At 42.2% G+C, this 24,871-nt stretch overlaps 1 protein-coding gene across 2 annotated transcripts in view; it reads right to left on the reverse strand.

The window, feature by feature from the left end:
- Positions 1-24,871, reverse strand: part of LOC112220331 (collagen alpha-2(I) chain-like) — a 122,322-nt gene that overhangs the window by 17,042 nt on the left and 80,409 nt on the right. For both annotated transcript variants that reach the window (XM_024382150.2, XM_024382149.2), the window contains exons 7-24: positions 23,780-24,487; positions 21,010-21,054; positions 20,553-20,672; positions 18,380-18,418; positions 18,082-18,135; positions 17,784-17,837; positions 13,021-13,128; positions 12,761-12,814; positions 6,252-6,305; positions 5,918-5,962; positions 5,621-5,674; positions 5,441-5,485; positions 5,004-5,057; positions 4,835-4,879; positions 4,632-4,685; positions 4,409-4,453; positions 4,252-4,305; positions 44-88 (exon numbers count right to left, since the gene is read on the reverse strand). In XM_024382150.2, the coding sequence (XP_024237918.1) occupies positions 44-88; positions 4,252-4,305; positions 4,409-4,453; positions 4,632-4,685; positions 4,835-4,879; positions 5,004-5,057; positions 5,441-5,485; positions 5,621-5,674; positions 5,918-5,962; positions 6,252-6,305; positions 12,761-12,814; positions 13,021-13,128; positions 17,784-17,837; positions 18,082-18,135; positions 18,380-18,418; positions 20,553-20,672; positions 21,010-21,054; positions 23,780-24,487 (1,677 nt within the window). The remainder of the gene's footprint in view (positions 1-43; positions 89-4,251; positions 4,306-4,408; positions 4,454-4,631; positions 4,686-4,834; positions 4,880-5,003; positions 5,058-5,440; positions 5,486-5,620; positions 5,675-5,917; positions 5,963-6,251; positions 6,306-12,760; positions 12,815-13,020; positions 13,129-17,783; positions 17,838-18,081; positions 18,136-18,379; positions 18,419-20,552; positions 20,673-21,009; positions 21,055-23,779; positions 24,488-24,871) is intronic.

The raw sequence follows: 24,871 nt of genomic DNA on the forward strand, positions 1-24,871 counted from the left end.
TAATTCAAAATGTATTTCAGTAAAACGCAGAAGCAGTACTTACAGTAATTCCAGGGAAACCCTTTGGACCTTGTGTTCCCAGTGGCCCCTTCAATCAAAGAATGACAGAGAAGGGATTGAAGTGTTAGTTCCTTTTAGTTAGATTTTCTTGCTTCAAGTAGATGGACGCCTATCACATCATGGCTCCAAAGCTCCAGAAATATTTCACAAAATCTTCCCTTTCATGATGATCTCATTGTCTAATCTATAGCCACACTTCAGCCATACTGACTGACAATGTAAACTGACTAGACTGAAAACCTTTTTTCCTCACATTTTCAAAGAATACATTTATATTTTCCAACAGGGCTATACATTTGGGTGAGTTTTTTCTCTCGCCTGAGTAGCCTTGTTTCACTGCTAAAAATAAAATTAAACCATCTAGTGTTCAGTGAAATAAAAACACAATGTCAAATACAGGTAGCCTAGTCAAATAATTAACATTGAATCACATTAACTGTTACTCTCTCGCAGGACACCTTCACTCTTGCGCAGATATTTAGAAACGAAACATGACAATTTGAAAAATAAGCGAGAATAAAGATGACTTTCGAGTAGTAAGACGTATAAAAGCAACAGATAACATTAATAAGAAGGGGCTAGAAGTGACTTATACGGTGAGCTACCGAGTGGCTAGGACAGGCAAGCCCCATTCTATTGTGGAGGGCTTAATTCTTCCTGCTGCCGTGGATATGGCTGCGACAGTGCTGAGGGAAAAGGCCAACAAAACTATACAGACATTGTCTTCATCAAACAACACTGTTTCACAACGCATCAGTGACATGGCAGGAGACGTTTTGAAACAATTACTGCTTCGCGTACAAGCCAGTGAATTATATGCGTTACAGCTGGATGAGTCAACAGACGTGGCGGGCCTGGCACAGCTCCTGTCCATTACGTTTATGGGGGGTCAATTAAGGAAGACATTCTCTTCTGCGAACCACTGGAAACCAGCACCTGAGTGAACTGGGTGCGCAATTACGCAGGTACTTTCCCGAAATGGACGACACAAACAACTGCATTCGTTATCCCTTTCATGCCCTGCCTCCAGTCCACTTACCGATATCTGAACAAGAGAGCCTCATCGAACTTGCAACAAGCAGTTATGTGAAACTTTAATTTAATCAGAAGTCACTGACAGATTTCTGGATTGGGCTGCGCTCAGAGTATCCTGCCTTGGCAAATCACGCTGTTAAGACACTGATGCCCTTTGCAACCACGTACCTATGTAAGAGTGGATTCTTGGCCCTCACTAGCATGAAAACTAAATACAGGCACAGACGTGTATGGAAAATTATTTCAGACTGAGACTCTCTCCAATACAACCCAGCATTGCATTGAGTTATGTGCATCCTTTCAAGCACACCCTTCTCATTAACCTGGGAGTTATTCACAATTTTATATAAGGTATAAGGTTTAATATGTAAGATGGCTAAATAAAGAGCAAAATGACTGATTATTATTATATTATTATTTGTGCCCTGGTCCTATAAGAGCTCTTTGCCACTTCCCATGAGCCGGGTTGTAACAAAAACGTACTCATTCTTATGTTTAATAAATGTATTGTGTGTGTGTGTGTGTGTGTGTGGCAGGCTTACAATGATGGCAAAAAACAACATTTGAGAGTGCGCTGCCCCTGGTGCTAGAGGGGGCACGCAGCTGGAGGTTGAACATTTGAAGGGGTACGGGACTATAAAACGTTTGGGAACCACTGGCTTTAGAGGACGTCTGGATAACAGCCAGAGTTAAACTCACATGCAAACCGCCTGGGGATGGGTTTCTACACTATGGCAATCTAGCAGTTTACAACTTCTCCAAATGGGAATTTAATATCACAGAGATACAGTGTGTTCATCATTCAGACCAGTGTTCATTTTGGATCTTTTTTTAGATATAGTCTAGTCTTAGTCATTTTGATGAAAAAAGTGGGGCATTTTAGTCAACTTAATGCCCTTTCATTTTAGTCACATCACATTTGTATTGCCTCATTAAACCTATACTAAACACAAATCCCTGTCTTGTGCACAAACATGCATAGCCTTGTCCTACCAACATAGTTTCCTGCATAACATTCTATTCTCTTCCCAACAGCAGAAATACTGTATCACAAACATATACACTGTGTACAAAGCATTAAGAACACCTGCTCTTTCCATGACAGACTGACCAGGTGAATCAAGGTGCAATCTATGATCCCTTATTGTTAAACTTGTTAAATTCACTATAAATCAGAGTAGATGAAGGGGAAGAGACAGGTTAAAGAACGATGTTAAAACCTTGAGACAACTGAGACATGGAATGTATATGTGTGTCATTCAGAGGGTGAATGGGCAAGACAAAAGATTGAAGTGCCTTTGAACGGGGTATAGTAGTAGAGAACTGCAACGTTGCTGTCAAGAACTGCAAGGCTGGGGTTGCACCTCTGTCACTCGGTTGTGGCATTACGATTGTTATCAATGTTCCACAGACGCCGAAGCCGCATTGGTGTCCAAAAGTAAAAAGAGGGCGAATGACTTTGAATGGGAGTTAATGTTTCGCCCAGTGATGTGACTTAAACCTTGAGTCCAAATCGAGTCCCAACTCCCCTGTGCTCCAAGTCCAAGTCACCAATGGTCGAGTCGCGAGTCCAGTGACGAGTCCCTATGGCTGAAGTCCGAGTCCCAGTGCTCAAGTCCTGGTCCAAGTGCTCAAGTCTGAGTTATTGGGTCCCCATTAACCCAAAATAAAGTTGTTAACGCAGTCAGATACAGTGTAGTGGCAAGAGGAATTTAGTCAACAAATGGTTTACTGTTCCTTTTCCTTTCTTTCTGTGCCACCAAATGTTAGCATATAGGCTACTGGTAATGTTGCCAGGGCCACGTTCAAAACGTTCTCGAATTTGCAGATAGAAAGTCCATGAATTTGGAGTCTAGCTTAACCCTCCCACTTTCCCCACTCCATTTGCTCCAGGTTCTGTAGCCAACGTAGCCAAGATTCCATCTTTTCCTCTGAGAAAACGGCTTGATTCTAGCCCAACCGTTCAAAAGATATTACCCATAATACCGGCGCTATGTTTTTTCTTTGTATTGTGCATTGGCGGGCTGCATTTTACATTCATAAAGCATATCGTGGGCCGTTCTAAAAACTAGGCGACTTGCGGACTGGACCGTTAACCATTTGTTTAGACTACACCTTCTTCAGTCATGTTACCTCATTAGCTAGCTATAGCTAACGACCTTGGACGTGATCAGCAGTACGCAAAGTATACATGAATCCTTATTCAACTTTCACAGAGAGGCATGTTTGTTCTACATATCATATTTCTATCTGAATTTTCCAAAATGTTGTGTCCTACTGAACGTGCCCCAGGTTGTTATCTACAGTATAGCTATTGCTAGCGAATGTGGTGTGTCCATCCCACTGCTGAACAGACCTGAGCTGCGCATCTGTGCTGCTAATATTAATTGAGCTTATTACTGAAAAGCTCTCAATCTCTCCAAAAAACTATTGTCCAGTCCACTTAGTATCCGTCACATCTCATATTAGTGAACAGAAATGAAAAATCGTTTTTTTCTTTTTTTTTTTTTGGGGGCTATTTAGTCAGTTATAGTCTTGTAATTTGCCACTAAAAATAGGTTTTTGACAAATATTTTAGTCACAATATTTGGGTTACTCTCTTAAGCTAGAGGATAAGGCTATCAGAAGATCATACAGCTTGAGGATAGAGCTTTCATCCATTAGCTAAGATCAGTGCTCCACAACACATAAAAGCTTCAATATGTAGGAAATGGGATACACACTGAGTAGTATCATCAGTAGCCTGATGCTGTGACTTAAAACTGGAATCCTTAGTTGCTACATACAACTTATAAATACATCATCAGCCTAGTTCAATTTATTACCCCATCAGAACACAAAATATAAGCTTGTTTTACTATGTTTGTAAACAATGTACAGTAAATGTAAACAAACACTGTATAGCCTAAAAAAATGTTTTACTCTAATTTTGATATAATGGATGGTCAGTACTTGCATCGATAGCTCTGGCTATGAGTTTTAAAGTGGTTACATTTCTCTAGATCTTTCCCTCAGCTTTTTACCAAAACACTGGCGGGTAACCACTTGGTTATTGTTTTAATTAAGGATTCTAGCTTTAAGTGACAGATGGGGGGGGGTCTCTGGAAGGAAGAGTGGGGTTTAGGTGGTCAGTCCACTGGGTACTATGCTACTCACCATGGGCCCCTCGAACCCTGGCTCACCCCGGATACCCATTGTCCCCATAGGCCCCTGAGGAAGACAGAAAAAGGAAGGAAAAGAGGGGGTTGGAGAGAGACATTTATAGTCATTTATTTACTAGAGCAGAATTAACTTTATGAGAGAAGAGACTTACAAGATCACCTTTCGGACCAAGGGCACCACTCATCCCAGGCTGTCCCTGTGAAAATATGAAAACAGTACCGATGACCTTTAACCCCCTGATATTATATATTATTATGGTGAGAAATCCCTCTGAAAAATATATGTTTCCAAATACATTAGTCAATCATCTGGTCCCAAGTTAGGAATCTGGTCCCAAGTTAGGGAACATTACTGTGCAGCTGAGTGAGACTGACCTGGATTCCCCTGAGTCCTGGAGCCCCACTCTCGCCATCTAACCCCTGGGGTCCCTGGTGAAATAAATAGAAAACAGGTCATTTTAAAACATGTTGTATAGTATGTGTGTAATATTTCCCGTATAGTCTTACGAGCATTGAGTTCTGTTAAATGTGACCCAATTTTAGGCAAGAAATTACAACAAGCAAACGCCTCCTCTTACCTGGGGGCCTCTGGGGCCGATGACTCCAACAGGCCCCAACTCTCCCTAGAAGGTAAATGCAGGCTACCTTTGGTGAAGGCTTACATATTCAGAAAGAGCTACCAGTAAAGTAGTTAACAAAAAAATTATGGGAAGACCCTCATCTTCTGGGGTCAAAATGTCCCCTCACCTGTGAGCCATTAACTCCCTGATCGCCAACACGGCCTGTGAAACCAGTGGCTCCCTACACAAAACAAGAATATACACACTGAGTGATATGATATGGGATGAGTGACATAGCATTAGGAATTGGGGCCCATTATGATATTGTGCTGTACTGTATGTTGGAATACATACATGTAGTACACTCTTAGGAAAAAAAAAGGTGATACCTAGAACCTTAAATGGTTCTTCGGCTGTCCCCACAGGAGAACCTTTTGAAGAACACTTTTTGGTTCCAGGTAGAAAGAACCCTTTTGGTTCCAGACAGAACCCTGTTGGGTTCCATGTAAAACCCTTTCCACAGAGGGTTCTACATGGACCCCAAAAGGGTTCTAAAAGAATCCTTTTGGAACCCTTTTTTCTAAGAGTGTATGGAAGGTACAGACTTGTTTGCTGTCTACTCACCACTGTCCCAGGAGGCCCTGAAGGCCCATCAAACCCAGCCTCTCCCTGGAGAGTCACAAACACATGGACACAAGTCAGTGACACACTCAATTACTGATGAATAACACCCTAAAGTATTCAGAAATGTTTGAATCTGTAAATCTGAAACAAGGTGTAGTATTGTTACTGTGGGTCACCCACATCAGGTCCAGGGTTTCCCTCTGAGCCTGTGAACCCTCTGACTCCCTGAGGCCCCTGAAGAAAAGACAGACATAGGGTTAGACCTTTTACAATGTATATCAAAGGGGTGAAAATTAGGGTGCAAACCAAAAAAGGCAGCTTGAAAGAAAAGAGACAGTGGACACATCTCAAACGGCACCCTATTCCCTATTTAGTGCACTACTTTTGACCAGGGTCCATAAGGTGCTGGTAAAAAAATGGTGCACTATAAAGGGAAACGGGTGCTATTTGGACACATACAGCGAGAGGAACACTTACTGGTGGACCAACATAACCGGGACGGCCTGGTAAACCAAAAGAGCCCTACAGGACACACAAAGTTCCAATGTTAAGCTCTCAATAGAGAGGGCTATCAACGTAAAAGCCTTCAGTAAAATGCATGAGCATTACAGGAATATGAGTAAAAACATTTGATGTGAACTGTACAAGCAGGGCATTCAGCTCTCATAGTACTTCATCTTTCCACTAAGGGGCAGCATATTCCAAATAATAATCTAGACCAGTGAATACTGGGGACTGGGGATGACTTTAATTCAGTGTGACTAATTCAGTAATAAAGGAACAATAGTCAGCAATCATACTTGAGTCTTACCTTCTCGCCCACTTCTCCAATATGTCCTCTTGGGCCCTTGGCTCCAATAAGGCCCTATAAGGCATTATAAAATACATTATAAAGCATTATAGATACAGTGCCTTTGGAAAGTATTCAGACCCCTTTACTTTTTTCACATTTTGTTACGTTACAGCCTTATTCTAAAATTAATTAAATGTGTTTTTTTCATCATCAATCTACACTTAATACCCCATCGTGACAAAGCAAAAATAGCTTTTTAGAAATGTTGCGCATTTATTAAAAATAAAAACTGAAATATCACATTTACATAAGTATTCAGACCCTTTACTCAGTACTTTGTTGAAGCACCTTTGGCAGTGATTACAGCCTCGAGTCTTCTTGGGTATGACACAACAAGCTAGAGGTTGACCGATTAATCGGAATGGCTAATTAATTAGGGCCGATTTCAAGGTTTCATAACAATCGGTAATCGGCATTTTTGGACACCGATCATGGCCGATTACATTGCACTTCACGAGGAGACTGCATGGCAGGCTGACTACCTACGCGAGTGCAGCAAGGAGCCAAGGTAAGGTGCTAGCTAGCATTAAACGTATCTAAAAAAAACTATCAATCTTAACATAATCACTAGTTAACTACACATGGTTGATGATATTACTAGTTTATCTAGCTTGTCCTGCTTGCACATAATCGGTGCAACGACAGTGCCTGTTAATTTGTCATTGAACCATAGCCTACTTCGCCAAACGGGTGATTTAACAAGCGCATTCGTGAAAAAAACACTGTCATTGCACCAATGTGTACCTAACCATAAACATCAACACCTTTCTTAAAATCAATACACAAGTACATATTTAGTTAATATTGCCTGCTAACATGAATTTCTTTTAACTATGGAAATTGTGACACTTCTCTTGGATTCTGTGTAACAGAGTCAGGGTATATGCAGCAGTTTGGGCCGCCTGGCTCGTTGCAAACTTTGAAGACTATTTCTTCCTAACAAAGACAGCCAACATCGCCAAACGGGGGATGATTTAACAAAAGCGCATTTGCAAAAAAAGCATAATCGTTGCACGAATGTACCTAACCATAAACATCAATGCCTTTCTTAAAATCAATACACAGAAGTATATATTTTTAAACCTGCATATTTAGTTCAAAGAAATTCATGTTATCAGGCAATATTAAACTAGGGAAATTGTGTCACTTCTCTTGCGTTCATTGCACGCAGAGTCAGGGTATATGCAACAATTTGGGCCGCCTGGCACGTTGCGAACTAATTTGCCAGAATTTTACATAATTATGACATAACATTGAAGGTTGTGCAATGTAACAGGAATATTTAGATTTATGGATGCCACCCATTAGATAAAATACGGAACGGTTCCGTATTTCACTGAAAGAATAAACGTTTTATTTTCAAAATGATAGTTTCTGGATTCTACCATATTAATGACCTAAGGCTCGTATTTCTGTGTGTTATTATGTTATAATTAAGTCTATGATTTGATATTTGATAGAGCAGTCTGACTGAGCGGTGGTGGGCAGCAGCAGGCTCATAAGCATTCATTCAAACAGCACTTTAGTGCGTTTTGCCAGCAGCTCTTCACAATGCTTCAAGCATTGCGGTGTTTATGACTTCAAGCCTATCAACTCCCGAGATTAGGCTGGTGTAACCGATGTGAAATGGCTAGCTAGTTAGTGGGGTGTGCGCTAATAGCGTTTCAAACGTCACTCGCTCTGAGACTTGGAGTAGTTGTTCCCCTTGCTCTGCAAGGGCCGAAGGCTTTTGTGGAGCGATGAGTAACGATGCTTCGAGGGTGGCTGTTGTCGATGTGTTCCTGGTTCGAGCCCAGGTCGGAGCGAGGAGAGGGACGGAAGCTATACTGTTACACTGGCAATACTAAAGTGCCTATAAGAACATCCAATAGTCAAAGGTATATGAAATACAAATGGTATAGAAATAAATAGTCCTATAATTCCTATAATAACCTTAACCTAAAACTTCTTACCTGGGAATATTGAAGACTCATGTTAAAAGGAACCACCAGCTTTCATATGTTCTCATGTTCTGAGCAAGGAACTTAAACGTTAGCTTTTTCACGTGGCACAAATTGCACTTTCTCTTACTTTCTTCTCCAACACTTTGTTTTTGGATTACTGAAACCAAATTGAACATGTTTCATGATTTATTTGAGGCTAAATTTATTTGAGTGATGTATTATATTCAGTTAAAATAAAAGTGTTAATTTAGTATTGTTGTAATGTCATTATTACAAATAAATAAATAATAGTCCAATTAATCGGTATCGGCTTATTTTGGTCCTAATCGGTTATTGGCGTTGAAAAATCATAATCGGTCGACTTCTACTACAAGCTGGGCACACCTATATTTGGGGAGCTTCTCCCATTCTTCTCTGCAGATCCTCTCAAGCTCTGTCAGGTTGGATGGGGAGCATTGCTGCACAGCTGTTTTCAGGTATCTCCAGAGATGTTTGATTGGGTTCAAGTCCGGGCTCTGGATGGGCAACTCAAGGACATTCAGAGACCTGTCCCGAAGCCACTCCTGTGTTGACATGGCTGTATACTAAGGGTTGTTGTCCTGTTGGAAGGTGAAACTTTGCCCCAGTCTGAGGTCGTGAGCGCTCTGGAGCAGGTTTTCTTCAAGGATCTCTCTGTTCTTTGCTCTATTCATCTGTGCCTCGATCCTGACTAGTCTCCCAGTCCCTGCCGCTGAAAAACATCCCCACAGCATGATGCTGCCACCACCATGCTTCACCATAGGCATGGTGCTAGGTTTCCTTCAGACGTGATGCTTGGCATTCAGTTCAATCATGGTTTCATCGGACCAGCAAATCTAGTTTTTCATGGTCTGAGAGTCTTTAGGTGCCTTTTGGCAAACTCCAAGCAGGCTGTCATGTGCCGTTTACTGAGGAATGGCTTCTGTCTGGTCACTCTACCATGAAGGCCTGATTGGAGGAGTGTTGCAGAGATGGTTGTCTTTCTGGAAGGTTGTCCCATCTCCACATAGGAACTCTATAGCTCTGTCACCGTGACCATTGGGTTCTTGGTCACTGCCCTGGCCAAGGCCCTTCTCCCCCGGTTGCTCAGTTTGGCCAGTCGGCCAGTTCTAGGAAGAGTCTTGGTGGTTCCAAACTTCTTCCATTTAAGAATGTTGGAGGCCACTGTGTTCTTTGCTCTGACTGTTCTTTGCTCTGACATGCACTGTCAACTTTTGGACCTTATATAGACAGCTGTGTGCCTGTCCAAGAGCTGCAAAATCTGAACCCCTACAAATCAGCTAGGCGAGACAATCTGGACCCTCTTTTCAAAAATGATCCGCCACAATTGTTGCAATCCCTATTACTAGCCTGTTCAACCTCTCTTTCATATCGTCTGAGATCCCCAAAGATTAGAAAGCTGCCACGGTCATCTACCCAGCCTTTCTAAGGATTTCGAAAGCAAAGTTAACAAACAGATCACAGACCATTTTGAATCCCACCGTACCTTCTCCGCTATGCAATCTGGTTTCCGAGCTGGCCATGGGTGCACTTCAGCCAAACTCAAGGTCCTAAATGATATCATAACCGCCATCGATAAGAGACAATACTGTGCAGCTGTATTCATAGACCTGGCCAAGGCTTTCGACTCTGTCAATCACCACATTCTTATTGGCAGACTCAACAGCTTTGGTTTCTCAAATGACTGCCTCGCCTGGTTAACCAACTACTTCTCAGACAGAGTTCAGTGTTTCAAGCCTGTTGTCCGGGGCTTTGGCAGTCTCTATGGGGGTGCCACAGGGTTCAATCCTTGGGCCGACTCTTTTCTCTGTATACATCAATGATGTTGCTCTTGCTGCTGGTGATTCTCTGATCCAGCTCTACGCAGACGACACCATTCTGTAAATTTCTGGCCCTTCTTTCGACACTGTGTTAACCAACCTCCAGACGAGCTTCAATGCCATACAACTCTCCTTCCGTGGCCTCCAGCTACTTTACAAGTAAAACTAAATGCATGCTCTTCAACAGATCGCTGCCCACACCTGCCCGCCCGTCCAGCATCACTACTCTCACTTCTGTCTTAGAATATGTGGACAACTACAAATACCTAGGTGTCTGGTTAGACTGTAAACTCTCCTTCCAGACTCACATTAAGCATCTCCAATCCAAAATTAAATCTAGAATCGGCTCCCTATTTCGCAACAAAGCATCCTTCACTCATGCTGCCAAACATACCCTTGTAAAATTGACCATCCTACCGATCCTTGACATCGGCGATGTCCTTTAACAAATAGCCTCCAACAATATACTCAGAAAATTGGATGCAGTCTATCACAGTGCCATCCGTTTTGTCATCAAAGCCCCATATACTACCCACCACTGCGACCTGTATGCTCTCGTTGGTTGGCCCTCGCTTCATATTCGTCGCCAAACCCACTGGCTCCAGGTCATCTATAAGTCTTCTATAGGTCATCTAGAAGTCTTTTTATATGTAAATAACCCATCCAACTTCCTCATCCCCATACTGTTATTTATTTTGCTCTTTTGTACCCCAGTACTTGCACACTCACCTTCTGCACATCTATCATTCCAGTGTTTAATTGCTATATTGTAATTATTTCGCTGCTGTCATGACGTTGGCCTGGGGGTAGGTTTATGACAGTCATAAATACCTCATTCCCCCTTTTTCCTCTCTCTACCCTACTGATGTGAAATTTGAAAACCCCTTTTTTAACATAGAGATTCTGGGAACTGCAGGAGGTGGGGGGAAATGAACTATATTCTGATAATCTGACCAATTGAACATATGCGGTGGTACTTAATGAATATGATGTCAGTTCGGTTGTCATCTCTCATCAATGATAAGATGACAAACTCTACAGTGGAAAGTCTGCACATTGTAGTTATCGGATTCACATGGAATTGTTGTTCAATATAAATGTTTGAATATTAAATTATTGGTGAGATGAAATGTAATTTTAGCTTCCAAATGAGAGATTTGGGTTTTCATAAGGTTAGGGCTCTGCTCAATCAGTGGCCCGCCCCTGTGAAGAGACATGGGTTATAAAACTTTTCAAACACGCCCTCTTCTCCCTTCCTATATAAAGCCTTGACAACAATATAACCTCCTGTTCCGAGGATGTGAGGACAAAGGTCCGATGTCAGAATGGTTCAGATAATAACTACAGAACGAAGCCAACATCAGCATGAGCTTTGGTTGCGAATGGTTTGAACTTTGAACTCTTATTCACTACAGAAGTAATACCTCCTAGCCGTTGAGTTAGCAACAGCAGCTGCAAACGAGGGTTAGGAAGGAACAGACAGAGTATCCCGTCTATCACACAACGACATTACTACAACGTATCCAATTGACCACCAGAGACATTCTTCAAAGGACAAAGGGCTCGGTTTGGCAACACGGCCTTCTATCTACCACCAACCTACCGAAGCGCAGCTCAGAGTAAATAGTTATTGCATTTTCCTTTTCCAAATGGGCGGTAATTTAGAATGCATAAAATACTGTATTTACAATAGCTCAGCTTCTTACTTTGGTCCTCAATCTTCCCGTTCTTTCACTCAAACCCAGCCCTTTTCTTTTGCGTAACCATATCTGTTCCACCCGCTAGGGACGTTTTCCTTTATGACGTAATTTGTAATCAAGGTATGATGTAATTCTGTGTATATACAATTCTGTGTGATTAGTTAGGTGTTTAGTAAATAAATAATTAAACCCAATTTTGTATTCCTGATTCTACTTGTTAGCCAGGGTTCGTGAAGATAACCAAGAATTTACAACTTTCAGATGAGACTGAATTAAGGTGACGATTAATATTGACTGCTATTGATGTAAAATATGACTAGGTCTTTAAGAGTTTATTCGGAAGATAACAGCTCTATAAATATGCTTTAGTGGTGCCCTGACTCTCTAGTTAATTACATTTACATGATTAGCTCAATCAGGTGATATTAATTATGGAGAAATTATTTTATAGAATAGCATGTCATATCACTTAATCTGGCATAGCCAAAGACACGACACCGCTATGGCCTATTTATTGCCTAACCTCCCTTATCCTACCTCATTTGCACATACTGTATATAGACTTTTTCTGTTGTATTATTGACTGTATGTTTGTTTATACTATATGTAACTTTGTGTTGTTGTTTGTGTCATATTGCTTTGTTTTATCTTGGCCAGGTGGCAGTTGTAAATGAGAACTTGTTCTCAACTAGGAAACCAGATGCACCTGGGTCTGAATACTTATGTAAATAAAGTATCTGTTTTTTGTATACATTTGCAAACATTTCTGAAAACCTGATTTCGTTTTGTCATTATGGGGTATTGTGTGTAGATTTCTGAGGAATTGTTTGTACTTAATCAATTTAATAAAAAGGCTGAAATAATTTCCCAAGGCACTGTATGTACTTCATAGAAAGTACAAACGACTTGTGCTCTTCATTGGTACACTCATTAGACCAATATTTCAGAATTTATAAGGGCACTGTTTCACTATCCAACCCCCTTACCTCGTCCCCTTTTTCTCCTTTGGAACCGCCTTCTCCCCTATACCCGAAGGGTCCCTAAGCAAAATGAGACAGCAATCATTGATATAATCAGAGATAAAACAGAAATAGCACCCTATTCCCTATATAGTGCACTTCTTAGGAAATACTTACTGGTCAAAAGTAGTACACTAAATATAGGGAATGGCTAGAATGGTTGTTTCTGAGAACAGATGGATTCATAATAAGAAGGTTATCATGTAATCACCAAGTGGTGCCCTCACCTGTCGCCCAGGGTCACCCGGCATCCCAGACTGACCGTCCAGCCCATTCTCTCCATATTTCCCATGGAGCCCTGCTCTGCCCACCACGCCCTTTTGGCCCGGCTCACCCTGCAATATAACAGACACCATCACCCAATCAGAGACTGTGGATCTGTGACAGAGACACCATCACCCAATCAAAGGCTGTGGATCCATGACAGAGACACTATCACCCATTCAGAGTCTATGGTTCTGTGACAGGGACACCATTACCGATCCGAGACTGTGTAAACCTGTGACACAGTGAGGACACATCATAATACACCTGGGCTACATCCCAAATGGCACCCTATTCCTATATATAGGGCTCAAAAGTGGTGCAATATACAGTACCAGTCAAAAGTTCGGGCACACCGACTCATTCAAGGTTTTTTCTTTATTTTTACTATTTTCTACATTGTGGAATAATAGCGAAGACATCAAAACTATAAAAATATGGAATCAGGTAGTAGGCAAAAAAGTTAAACAAATCAAAATAGATTTTAGATTCTTCAAATAGCCACCCTTTGCCTTGATGACAGCTTTGCACACTATTGGCATTCCCTTATCCAACAGTCATGAAGGAGTTCCCACATATGCTGAGCACTTGTTGGCTGCTTTTCCTCCACTCTGCGGTCCAACTCATCCCAAACCATCTCAATTGAATTACGGCCAGGTGATTGTGGAGGCCAGCACTCCATCACTCTCCTTCTTGGTCAAATAGCCCTTACACAGCCTGCAGGTATGTTTTGAGTCATTGTCCTGTCGAAAAACAAATGATAGTCCCACTAAGTGCAAACCAGATAGGATGGCGTATCGCTGTGGTAGCCATGCTGGTTAAGTGTGTCTTGAATTCTAATTAAATCACAGACAGCGTTACCAGCAAAGCACCCCCTCACCATCACACCTCATCCTCCATGCTTCACGGTGGGAACCACACTTGCGGTGATCATCCGTTCACCTACTTTGCGTCTCACAAATAGACGGGGGTTGGAACCAAAAATCTCACATTTGGACTCATCAGACCAAAGTACAGATTTCCACCGGTCTAATGTCCATTGCTCATGTTTCTTGGCCCAAGCAAGTCTCTTCTTATTATTGGTGTCCTTTAGTCGTTTTTTTTCTTCAGCAATCTGACCATGAAGGCCTGATTCACACAGTCTCCTCTGAACAGTTGATGTTGAGATGTGTCTGTTACTTGAACTCTGTGAAGCATTTATTTGGGCTGGAATCTGAGGTGCAGTTAACTCTAATGAACTTATCCTCTGCAGCAGAGGTAACTCCGGGTTTTCGTTTCCTGAGAGCCAGTTTCATCATAGCGCTTGATGATTTTTGTGATGGCACTTGAAGAAACGTTCAAAGTTCTTGACATTTCTGGATTGACTGACCTTCATGTCTTACAGTAATGATGGACTGTCGTTTCTCTTTGCTTATTTGAGCTGTTCTTGCCATAATATGGACATGGTCTTTTACCAAACAGGGCTATCTTCTGTATACCACCCCTACCTTGTCACAACACAACTGATTCTCTCAAACGCATTAAGAGGGAAATAAATTCCACAAATTAAGAATGCACACCTGTTAACTGAAATGCATGAAACTTCATGAAGCTGGTTGAGAGAATGCCAAGAGTGAGCAAAGCTGTCATCGAGGCAAAGGGTAGCTATATAAAATATATTTTGATTTGATTACACTTTCTTGGTTACTACATGATTCAATGTGTTATTTCATAGTTTTGATGTCTTCACTATTATTATACTATGTAGAAAATAGTAAAAAGAAAGAAAAATCCTGGAATGAGTAGGTGTGTTCAAACCTTTGACTAGTACTGTACAGGAATGCTATTTAAGACACCCTGCCCAATAGGGTGTCACTGAGAGCTTATCAAGAGAGATGAGAAGTGGTGGCATTATTTGTTTATCTTTATGTTAGACTTTAGACGCCCTTGTAATCAATAACTTGCACTGCAGACAGGTGGAGAACATGTACAAATCAGCTTAAACACCTGTTAGCTATTGGCAGTTTGGACAGTGTGGACTGTTGTATTTCTGGGCCTGAAAAGTGATTGATATTTTATGTGTGTGTGTGCGTGCGTGCGTATGTGTGTGTGGACAGTAATTGATATTGTACATGCAGAAGCTCGCCAGACTGATAAATGAGTTCTCAGGTGCACATATTAGGGATGTATTATATATCGATGAACATATCGGAATCGGACGATATTAGCTAAAAATGCCAACATCGGTATTGGCCGATGTCTAGTTTAATAACGCCGATGTTAAAAAACGATGTCAAAGCTACCGTGCAGACCTGTATAATGTAGGTACATGACGTAATGACGCCATGTCAAATTTAGCGCTACACGTGCAACACAGCATTCCTAAACAGCATTCCTAACCTAACCCACACAATGTCTGCTGTGTGGATCGAGCAGTCAAGTCGAGCAGTCATTTGAAAGAGTAAGAACATTTTAGAGAGACAACTCAAAGGGGAAATCCATTAAAGCCAAGATAATGGAATTCAATCAACTGTTTTCTGTCGTGGGTGATGTTGGCTTTCGCCGACTGGTCGAGCACCGGTACACACTACCAAGTGCTCTATTTTTCAGATGTTGCCCTACCGGAGTTACACATTAATAGTGTCGTTGCTATTAGCTTCACAACATACATACTATGGAACGCCGTTTGGGTATTTGCGTGCCAAAAAAGATACAATAGCACTGTCAAAGCTGTACAAAAAAGTTTGCAAACAAGCAAACACCAACCACGAACGATCTGCTAACCATACCGCGTTGGTAATAAAGCATAATTTGTTCAACCACAACTTATGGGATAGCTAGTTTTAGCTTGGTACCTAGCTAGCACCAATACAACCAGCCACTAGAAACTGTAGTAATTTCATTATTCTTAGCAATGATTTAGGAATCCTTGTGAGTAAGTATTAGCTATGTTTCCACTTGATGATCGCCAATTGAAATTGAATTTCAGTTCATGAAAATAAATAGCTAGCCAACTCTTGAACCCTGTTGCCCAAAGCTAACGTTATAAGCAGCCAGCTAGCTTCATCTGCCTAGTGGGGCTCGACCGGACCGGGTTATGTGTTGTGAAGCTAGCCACAATAAGGCACAATAGTGGAATTTGCAGTTTGCCTGCAAAATAAAAGTACGTCATTGACAGTGATGCAAATTAATATAAATAGTAGAATTATGCCATACTTTTATTTTGAAGCTTAACCACTAAGTCCACTATTGTGCCTAGCTTCACATGGTTGGGTCCGACAACCATTAATCAAATAAGAACTGTCTAGATGATGACACCTAGCTATATAGTTAGCTATCTAACTATAGCTACTGAAACAGATTATGTCGTGTTATTTGACACGTCAAATAGTGTTATTTAACGTGTATCTTTTTTGACACAAAGACTCATACGGCCTTCCATAGAAATCCTGGTTGAGAATGAAACGACTGAACAAATTAACAACAAAACCGCACAGCAAGTAAGTGAAAGAAATATGTTTTGATTGTGTTTTACTGGTAATGGGGACATACGTAAATGCCAACAAAATAACCTTCTGGTCAGTGTGGTGTGTGTGTGTAACCTATATTTAACTAGGCAAGTCAGTTAAGAACAAATCCTTATTTACAATGACGGCCCGAACGACACTGGGCCAATTGTGCGCCTCTCTATGGGACTCCCAATCACGGCCGGATGTGATACAGCCTGGATTCGAACCAGAGACTGTAGTGACGCCTCTTGCACTGAGTGCCCTGTGTCCATGTTAACTATTTAAAAGGCTGCTAAATTGTTAAATATTGGTTATCAGTATCGGGGTTTTTTGGCAAGGAAAATATTGGATATCGGTATTGGCCAAAAATGTCATATCGGTGCATCACTAGCACATATACAGTACATACTGTATCTGTGTACACACACACACACACACACACACACACACACACATAATACAGCCATTCTCCACGCCACGTGTGTCCCACACAGCCCAGACATCGTAGCTTTTGTATTGGGGAGGGAGAGGAAGTGTTTACAACTGTACCCAAAACCTCAGCAGTCTATGATGTGGGCCTTCTTGTTAGGCTGGTAGCGTCAGTGCTCAGTTCAGCTCTCTGACTGGCTAAGACACAACATAGCAAACCCTCTCTCTGTTTTTTTCTGTGTTTTTCTGTTGCCACAAAGCCACCGCTTGGAAATCAGGCTCCAAGCCTTGTGCTAATGTGTTTGTGTGGTTGTGAGGGATGTGGGAAGAGCCTGAGATGCTAATACCTTTAGCTCTACAAAGTGCTAACCGCTAAACAGATTCTCCCACACTTTCTTTGAGTACATGTTTAGTACAGTCAAATCCTCATAGCATTATGGCATCTATTAATTCAGCTGCAAAACAACTTGAGCCATTTTGATTTGACCAATTTCCCAGGGACAACAATGGGGTCATTGGGTGTTATTGTATAACAGTAATGCGCCTAAACCCAGAATGGATGTCATCAGTACTCAAAAATATGTTATTTTGATTTGATAACAGAAAGACCCTCACACTCTATGATCCTAATGATCATCTTTAATGGCAACGTTTCCATCCAGAGGATTTTCATCACGTCATCTTGGATTGAAATATAGTGTGCAGGCCTTTCTGTTATTTTTACAGTATGTACACTTTATTAGTACAGCCCCTATACTTTTAAGGATGTGCGTACGACAACAAACATTGCTCCTGTCATCAGTACTTACCATTTCTCCAATTATTCCTGGAGGCCCTCGTTGGCCAGGATCCCCTGTTGGCCCCTGGGTGGGATAAGAAAGAGAGAAAGAAAGAGAGAGGGGGGAGGCAAGACAGAAAAATGTGTAACTCACAATAGGTCAAACAGTATGAATCAACACTTTTGCTGAGTGTTGATTCATTGATCGGGCATTCATCTCAACTGCATCATGACATTTAAACCAGTATTCATGGTATACTATCCAGATGATGAGACTCTCTACCAAACCTAATGTAGGACCAAATATGCAGGGAAGGGGTTTCGCTCACCTGTGGGCCTGTCTTTCCCATCTCCCCAGCTGGTCCTGGGGGTCCCTGCTCCCTCTGCAAGCACACAGAGAAGAAAACAGTGCCAGGAAGAACCAAAACACACCCTGCTGTATTTTATGACCCATATACTGTATAAGACCCTTAATGTCTCCCAAATGGCACCCTATTCCTGTTATAGTGCACCATTTTTACCAAGACCCATAGGGCTCTGGTCAAAAGTAGTGCATTATATAGGGAATAGGGTGCCATTTGGGATGCATTCCCAGTCTAGTCCTAGTCATGGGTGTCCATTACTTACAGGCCAGCCAGCATAGAGCAAATGGTAGAAAGATGTTTGCTGGAAGAAACATGGAGACATGACAAATTATTTAAAGTTTCACGAGTCAAGAATCAAAACGATAAGAAAATGTAATGTATATTGATTCCTTCAACCATAATTCATAGCATTGCCATATTAATGGGACATTTCACTCATAAATAAAAGTGTCAGCTGTTTTCAGACCTGGTTTTCTTTGTTTTTCTCTGTGCCTTATTCTCTCAAGAAAAAGCACTGGGGCGAAAATCAAAGCTAGTTTTATCATCCCAACTCATTTGAAATAGATAGCAGTATCTGATCGCTGTCTGACCACATGGCTCAGTTCAAAGCCCATAGTAACAAATGGCCTTTTATTCTTACACAGCATCTTTATTCAATAATGGCCATGCAGTTTTCTGTCACGCTGATAGTCATGCTGTACTATACAGCCTGCAGCTGCGGTCAGTCTCAGACTCAGAGCAGGCAGGGGGATTAAACTGATGAGGGATAGATGGAGCACCGGCTCACACGCACCAGCAGTGTGGGGTCAAAGAATGTACAGCTAGCCTGGGAAAACCTCTGGGCAATACCTGGGAATTTCGGGGAAAGTTACCAGAATTTTGCAACCCTGCACGGGCAGTCTATAGGGCCTAATACTGTATGTCCTTGTGGAGTTGAGGTAAGGCATCTGCATGCTTCCCATCCGAAACAGTTTGTGTATATATTTTTAGGATTGATTTTCTTACTTGAGAAATACTGCACCAAACATATTAGTTGGATATAAAAGTTTGCGACAAAGACCTCCTCAGCAAAAATTTGAAAATTATAATTACAGATTTCTTGAGTTTAATCTAAGATTAATTTTGACTACATTGAGGCTACGTCATCTCAAAAGGGACAAACAGTACTACTGCCACCTTTTTCTAGTTTTCAAGCGAAGGTCTTATAAAGGAGTATGCAAGGCACAGATGTTCACTTCACCTAGCCGCGTTCTGCTAGGAGCAAACTGAACCTAGTATGCAGACGCCTTTAGGTGAGAGTTGGGGCAAGGTTGGGTTATTGCTAGGGGTGGGATTTGGGGGTGGAGTTGACATGTGACAGGTTTGAGTTGGGGGTTGGAGTGAGGCTGATTTTAAGTGAGATGGGGTGAGGTATTAGTATTTATTAGGGATCACCATTAGCTGTTGCCAAGGCAGCAGCTACTCTTCTTGGGGTCCAAACACATTAAGGCACTTACATCATACAAAACCCCAAAAATAAAACAGTACATCATATAACATTGTTACACCACTACATATGTACAATACAATGCACGTGTATGTAGAGTGTGTGTGCTAGTGTGTGTGTGCATATGTGTGTGTGTGTCCCTGTGTGTGTCTCTTCACAGTTCACATTGTTCCATAAGGTGTAGTTGTATCTGTTTTTTAAATGTGATTTTACTGCTTGCATGAGTTACCTGATGTGGATTATAGTTCCATCTAGTCAAGGCTCTATGTAGTACTGTGTGCCTCCCATAGTCTGTTCTGGACTTGGGGACTGTGAAGAGAACTCTTGTGGCATGTCTTGTAGGGTATGCATAGGTATCTGAGCTGTGTGCTAGTAGTTTGAACAGACAGCTCGTGCATTCAACACAACAATACCTCTCACAAAGACAAGTAGTGATGCAGTCAATCTCTCCTCTACTTTGAGCCAGGAGAGATTGACATGCATGTTATTGATATTAGCTCTCCATGTACATTTAAGGGCCAGCTGTGCTGCTCTGTTCTGGGCCAACTGTAATTAACCTGTGTCCCTCTTTGTGGCACTTGACCATATGGCTGGGCAGTAATCCAGGTGCGACAAAACTAGTGCCTGTAGGACTTGTTTTGTTAATAGTGATGTCAAGGAAGCAGAGCATCGTTTTATTATGGACAGACCTTTCCCCATCTTAGCTACTGTTGCAACTATATGTTTTGACCATAACAGTTTACAGTCCAGGGTTACAACAAGCAGTTTAGTCTCCTCCACGTGCTCAATTTACACATTATTCATTGCAAGATTTGGTTGAGGTTTAGGGTTCAGTGAATGGTTTGTCGCAAATACAATGATTTTAGTTTTTAGAAATATTTAATTCTAGGTAAAGCGTGAGCGTGAGGTTGGAGTGGGATTTGGGATGGAATGGGGGTTGTCAACTCACCCGAAAAGCAGCCCACTCCTCAATAGTGTTCTTCCACAGGTAGAAGGACGGCAGACCAGGTGGGCCGGGGGGGCCTGGATCCCCCTGTCGCCCTGCACGCCCCTCAGGCCCTAGCTGGCCCTGTGAGAAACATCATAGGTACTAGTTATCTACACCTAGAATGAGTAAGCTGAAGTCATACAGTCAGTCATAATGGACTGTGAGAGATTTTACAGGAGGACTTGGAGTCAAAGAGAGGCTGAAAAGCTAGGGGTTTATTGCTGTAAACACATGACTTATTATGTCAACTTCAGTCGTAAAACAATTAGCTACTCATGCTCTGATCCTAACGCAGTTCCATAATTTACAAAGACAATGTTAAGGTGCATTCAAATGCGAGGTCAAGCAGACTAACCCAAAGGCCATTGTCATAAATTGAAGCCACCTCAAGCCATTCCAAAATGTCAGCTCCTCTTACCCTGTCACCTTTAAACCCACGTAAGCCAGCGTGGCCGGGAAAGCCCTGGAGAAAGTAAATGAGAAAAGAAAGAGAACAGAACATGTGAGACATTAATTCAAGTTAACTCAGAGATGTAGTGGAGTGCAGAGGACTTCTTAACTTCTCATATACAGAGATGTAGCTCCTGTATCATACAATCAAACGTGAAGTAACCAATGCTCGTGTAAGCTCAAGCACAACCAAAAACAACAACACACTGATTAACAGACTAAACTTAAAATCCAAATGAGTGTTGACAAATATGCATCTACAGCTTAATATCGTACTGTTATAAGCATGAACTACCAAATGTTTTACAACATCTACCCTGTCCACTATTAACAGACTGAGACAGGCAGCCAGAGGAGAGCAGCTGACCCCTGTAAAGCTTTCCTTCACCAGGGTTTCCACCACGGCCCGCTGCCTATGAAAGTCAAAAGACTTTCTCCCCACCGTTTAGCTCCAAACGTGCAGTAGTATCTAACAATTCACAACAATACACACAAATCTAACAGTAAAAGAATGGAATTAAGAAACATAAATATTAGGACGAGCAATGTCGGAGTGGCATTGACTAAAATACAGTAGAATAGAATACAGCATATACATATGAAATTAGTAAAGCAGTATGTAAACATTATTATTGTCTAGTGTTCCATTATTAAAGTGACCAGTGTTCCATTATTAAAGTGACCAGTGTTCCATTAATAAAGTGACCAGTGATTCAATGTCTATGTATATAGGGCAGCAGGTTCTGGTCTTTTTAGTCAGCTATCATACACTGAGTGTACAAAACATCCCTCTCGCTCTCCCTCCCTCTCTCTCTCCCTCTACCGCACCTGCTGTCTCGATCTCTGAATGCTTGGCTATGAAGAGCCAACTGACATTTACTCCTGAGGTGCTAATCTGTTGCACCCTCTACAACCACTGTGATTATTATTTGACCCTGCTGGTCATCTACGAACGTTTGAACATCTTGAAGAACGATCTGGCCTTAATGGCCACGTACTCTTATAATCTCCACCTGGCACAGCCAGAAGAGGACTGGCCACCCCTCAGATCCTGGTTCCTCTATAGGTTTCTTCCTAGGTTCCTCCCTTTTTAGGGAGTTTTTTCCTAGCCACCGTGCTTCTACATCTGCATTGCTTGCTGTTTGGGGATTTAGTCTGGGTTTCTATATGAGCACTTTATGACATCTGCTGATGTAAAAAGGGCTTTATAAATACATTTGACTGATTGATTAATTAAGAACACCTTCCTAATGTTGAGTTGCACCCCCCTTTGCCCTCAGAACAGCCTCAATTCGTCGGGACATAGATAGACTCAAGGTGTCGAAAGCGTTCCACAGGGATGCTGGCCCATGTTGACTCCATTACTTCCCACAGTTGTGTCAAGTTGGCTGGATGTCCTCTGGGTGGTGGACCATTCTTGATACACACGGGAAACTGTTGAGCATGAAAACCCAGCAGCATTGCAGTTCTTGACACACTCAAACTGGTGCGCCTGGCCCCTACTACCATACCCTGTTAAAAAAAAGGCAAATATTTGTCTTGCCCATTCACCCTCTGAATGGCACACATACACAATCCATGTTTCAATTGTCTCAAGGCTTAAAAATCATTATTTAACCTGTCTCCTCCCCTTCGTCTGCACTGATTGAAGCAGATTTAACAAGTGACATCAATAAGGGATCATAGCTTTCACCTGGATTCATCTGGTCAGTCTATGTCATGGAAAGAGGTGTTCCTAATGTTTAGTCCACTCAGTGTATATGTCACGTCAAATATCACAGAAGATTTACATGCAACAAGGACATAAAAAATCCTCAAATGCCGTCCATGTCATTTGAGGGAGCTATAGCCAGACCAGCCTCACCTAACAGTCACACACACATACGCAAGCATGCACACACACACACACCCTCCGCAGGCCTGACATACAACACAATCGCCAAGACATCTAGACCATAGCCTTGCTTTACATGAGAGGGGGCTTAATTATTGCAGCCTTCTCCACAACAGAGCCATTTACTCCTGGCCAGCAGGACATCTATCATGTTCGATACAGCCGGGATAAATCACAGTAATGGTGCAGAGTGATCCCAGGCTTTTAAAGCAGCAAGAGAGCCAGGCTGAGGCTCCAGGACCAGGACCAAAATGGGCCAGATGTTGCTCCATCTGGGTCTGGTTCTGGCGGCCCTAAGGTCTTCACGCCCCCTCCACCAATCAAAAAGGCTTGTTGATATGCTTACTGCGACTAATGCAGTGAAGGCATTGACACTTATGGTGCCATTTGGAGCTGTGGAGTAGCTAATGTAAGGAGAGGAACATGAAAGACATCAGGGTTAACTCATGTTTTAACAAGATCAAGGCTGTTGATTATATTCAGATTGATGCCGAACCTAAAGGCCAAACACAGAATATATTTTCTGATTTCATAATGCTCCACACATTATTTTATGATGTGAAGGACTTTGTTACTTGTATTGAAAAGTGCTATACAAATAAAGTTATTAATATTATAATCATTATTATTATTACTATTATTATTATGTTAGGTTTGTTTTCTTGTTTACATAAAAAAAAGTGGTAAGCAAGACAACGATCTCTGGTCTAACATCAAAACCACTAATGAACTGTCCCAAGCAGTAAGCATCACCCTCCATAAACATGAACATTAAAAGTTACACAACATGACACATGAGCACTGGCACAGCGAAAAAGTTGAGGAAGATGTTGAAGACACTTACCTCCTTTCCTGGGGGCCCCATTCGGCCTGGGGGCCCTCTCTGGAGACTATACATCTGGCCATCAGAGCCCAGAACCAGATCCCTTTCCCTGTGTACGATGGACACTGTGCGTGGGCGTTCTGGTCCTTGTTCCACAGTGATAGCCCGGTCAGGGTCTGGCTGGGTGGGGATGTGTGTGGTGGGTCTCCTCTCCTCAGTTACAGCCTCCACAGGGGGGGCAGGGGGCTCTGAGGTGGGGGTGAAGGCAGTCTGAGAAGAGGTATGAGGCCACTCCACCTCCTCTCTCAGCAGGTTAGAGTCTGGGTGCTCCTGGTCCAGGGGGGTCTCTATCTGAGTCTTATCGACATGGGGAAACTCCACTGAGGGCTTCTTCGGGGAAAACCCAGGGTCCAAATCAATAATGATGTCATCCAAGGGTTTTGCGGGAAACAGGCCGACGCCCCTCCCTCCAGAGTCTTTTGTCTTCTTGTCCGTGGTGATGTTCTCCTCCAAGAGTTTGGAGGAGGGCTCAGGCTTGCCCTCACGGCTGCCTTTGGGGCCCTGACTGCTGGGTTTCCACTGAGGGTTGCGGTGTCCCCACTGGAGGTTTGGATCAGCCAGGTCTGTGTCCTCGTCCACCACAAAGACATCCCCTCGTCCCACTGAGCCTTTCTGGCGGGGACCCCATGTCCCGTCCCCACGCCGACTCCCACTCTGCCCAAACACATCCTATGGAGACACAACATAAACACAAGTAATGTATTGTGGTGCTGAATATCAGTATATGAGATCATAGGTTAGATTACATATTTATCAGAGATGTTTATTTCTTGTTGTGTATGCGTAACTTGTGGAAAGGTGTGGAAAGAATTACTTAGAAAAAAAACTATTTTAAAATACAATACACATCATTGACCTATCTATCATTCATGCATCCCTAGCCTCAGAGCACGTGCAGACCAGCTGGCTGGTGTGTTTTTCAGACATATTCCATATCTCCCTATCCCAGTCTGCTGTCCACACATGCTTCAAGATGGCCAACATTGTTCCTGTACCCAAGAAGGCAAAGGTAACTGAACTAAATGACTATCGTCCCGTAGCACTCACTTCTGT

The sequence above is a fragment of the Oncorhynchus tshawytscha genome, linkage group LG20 (genome assembly GCF_018296145.1).
Source record: "Oncorhynchus tshawytscha isolate Ot180627B linkage group LG20, Otsh_v2.0, whole genome shotgun sequence".
NCBI lineage: Eukaryota > Metazoa > Chordata > Actinopteri > Salmoniformes > Salmonidae > Oncorhynchus > Oncorhynchus tshawytscha.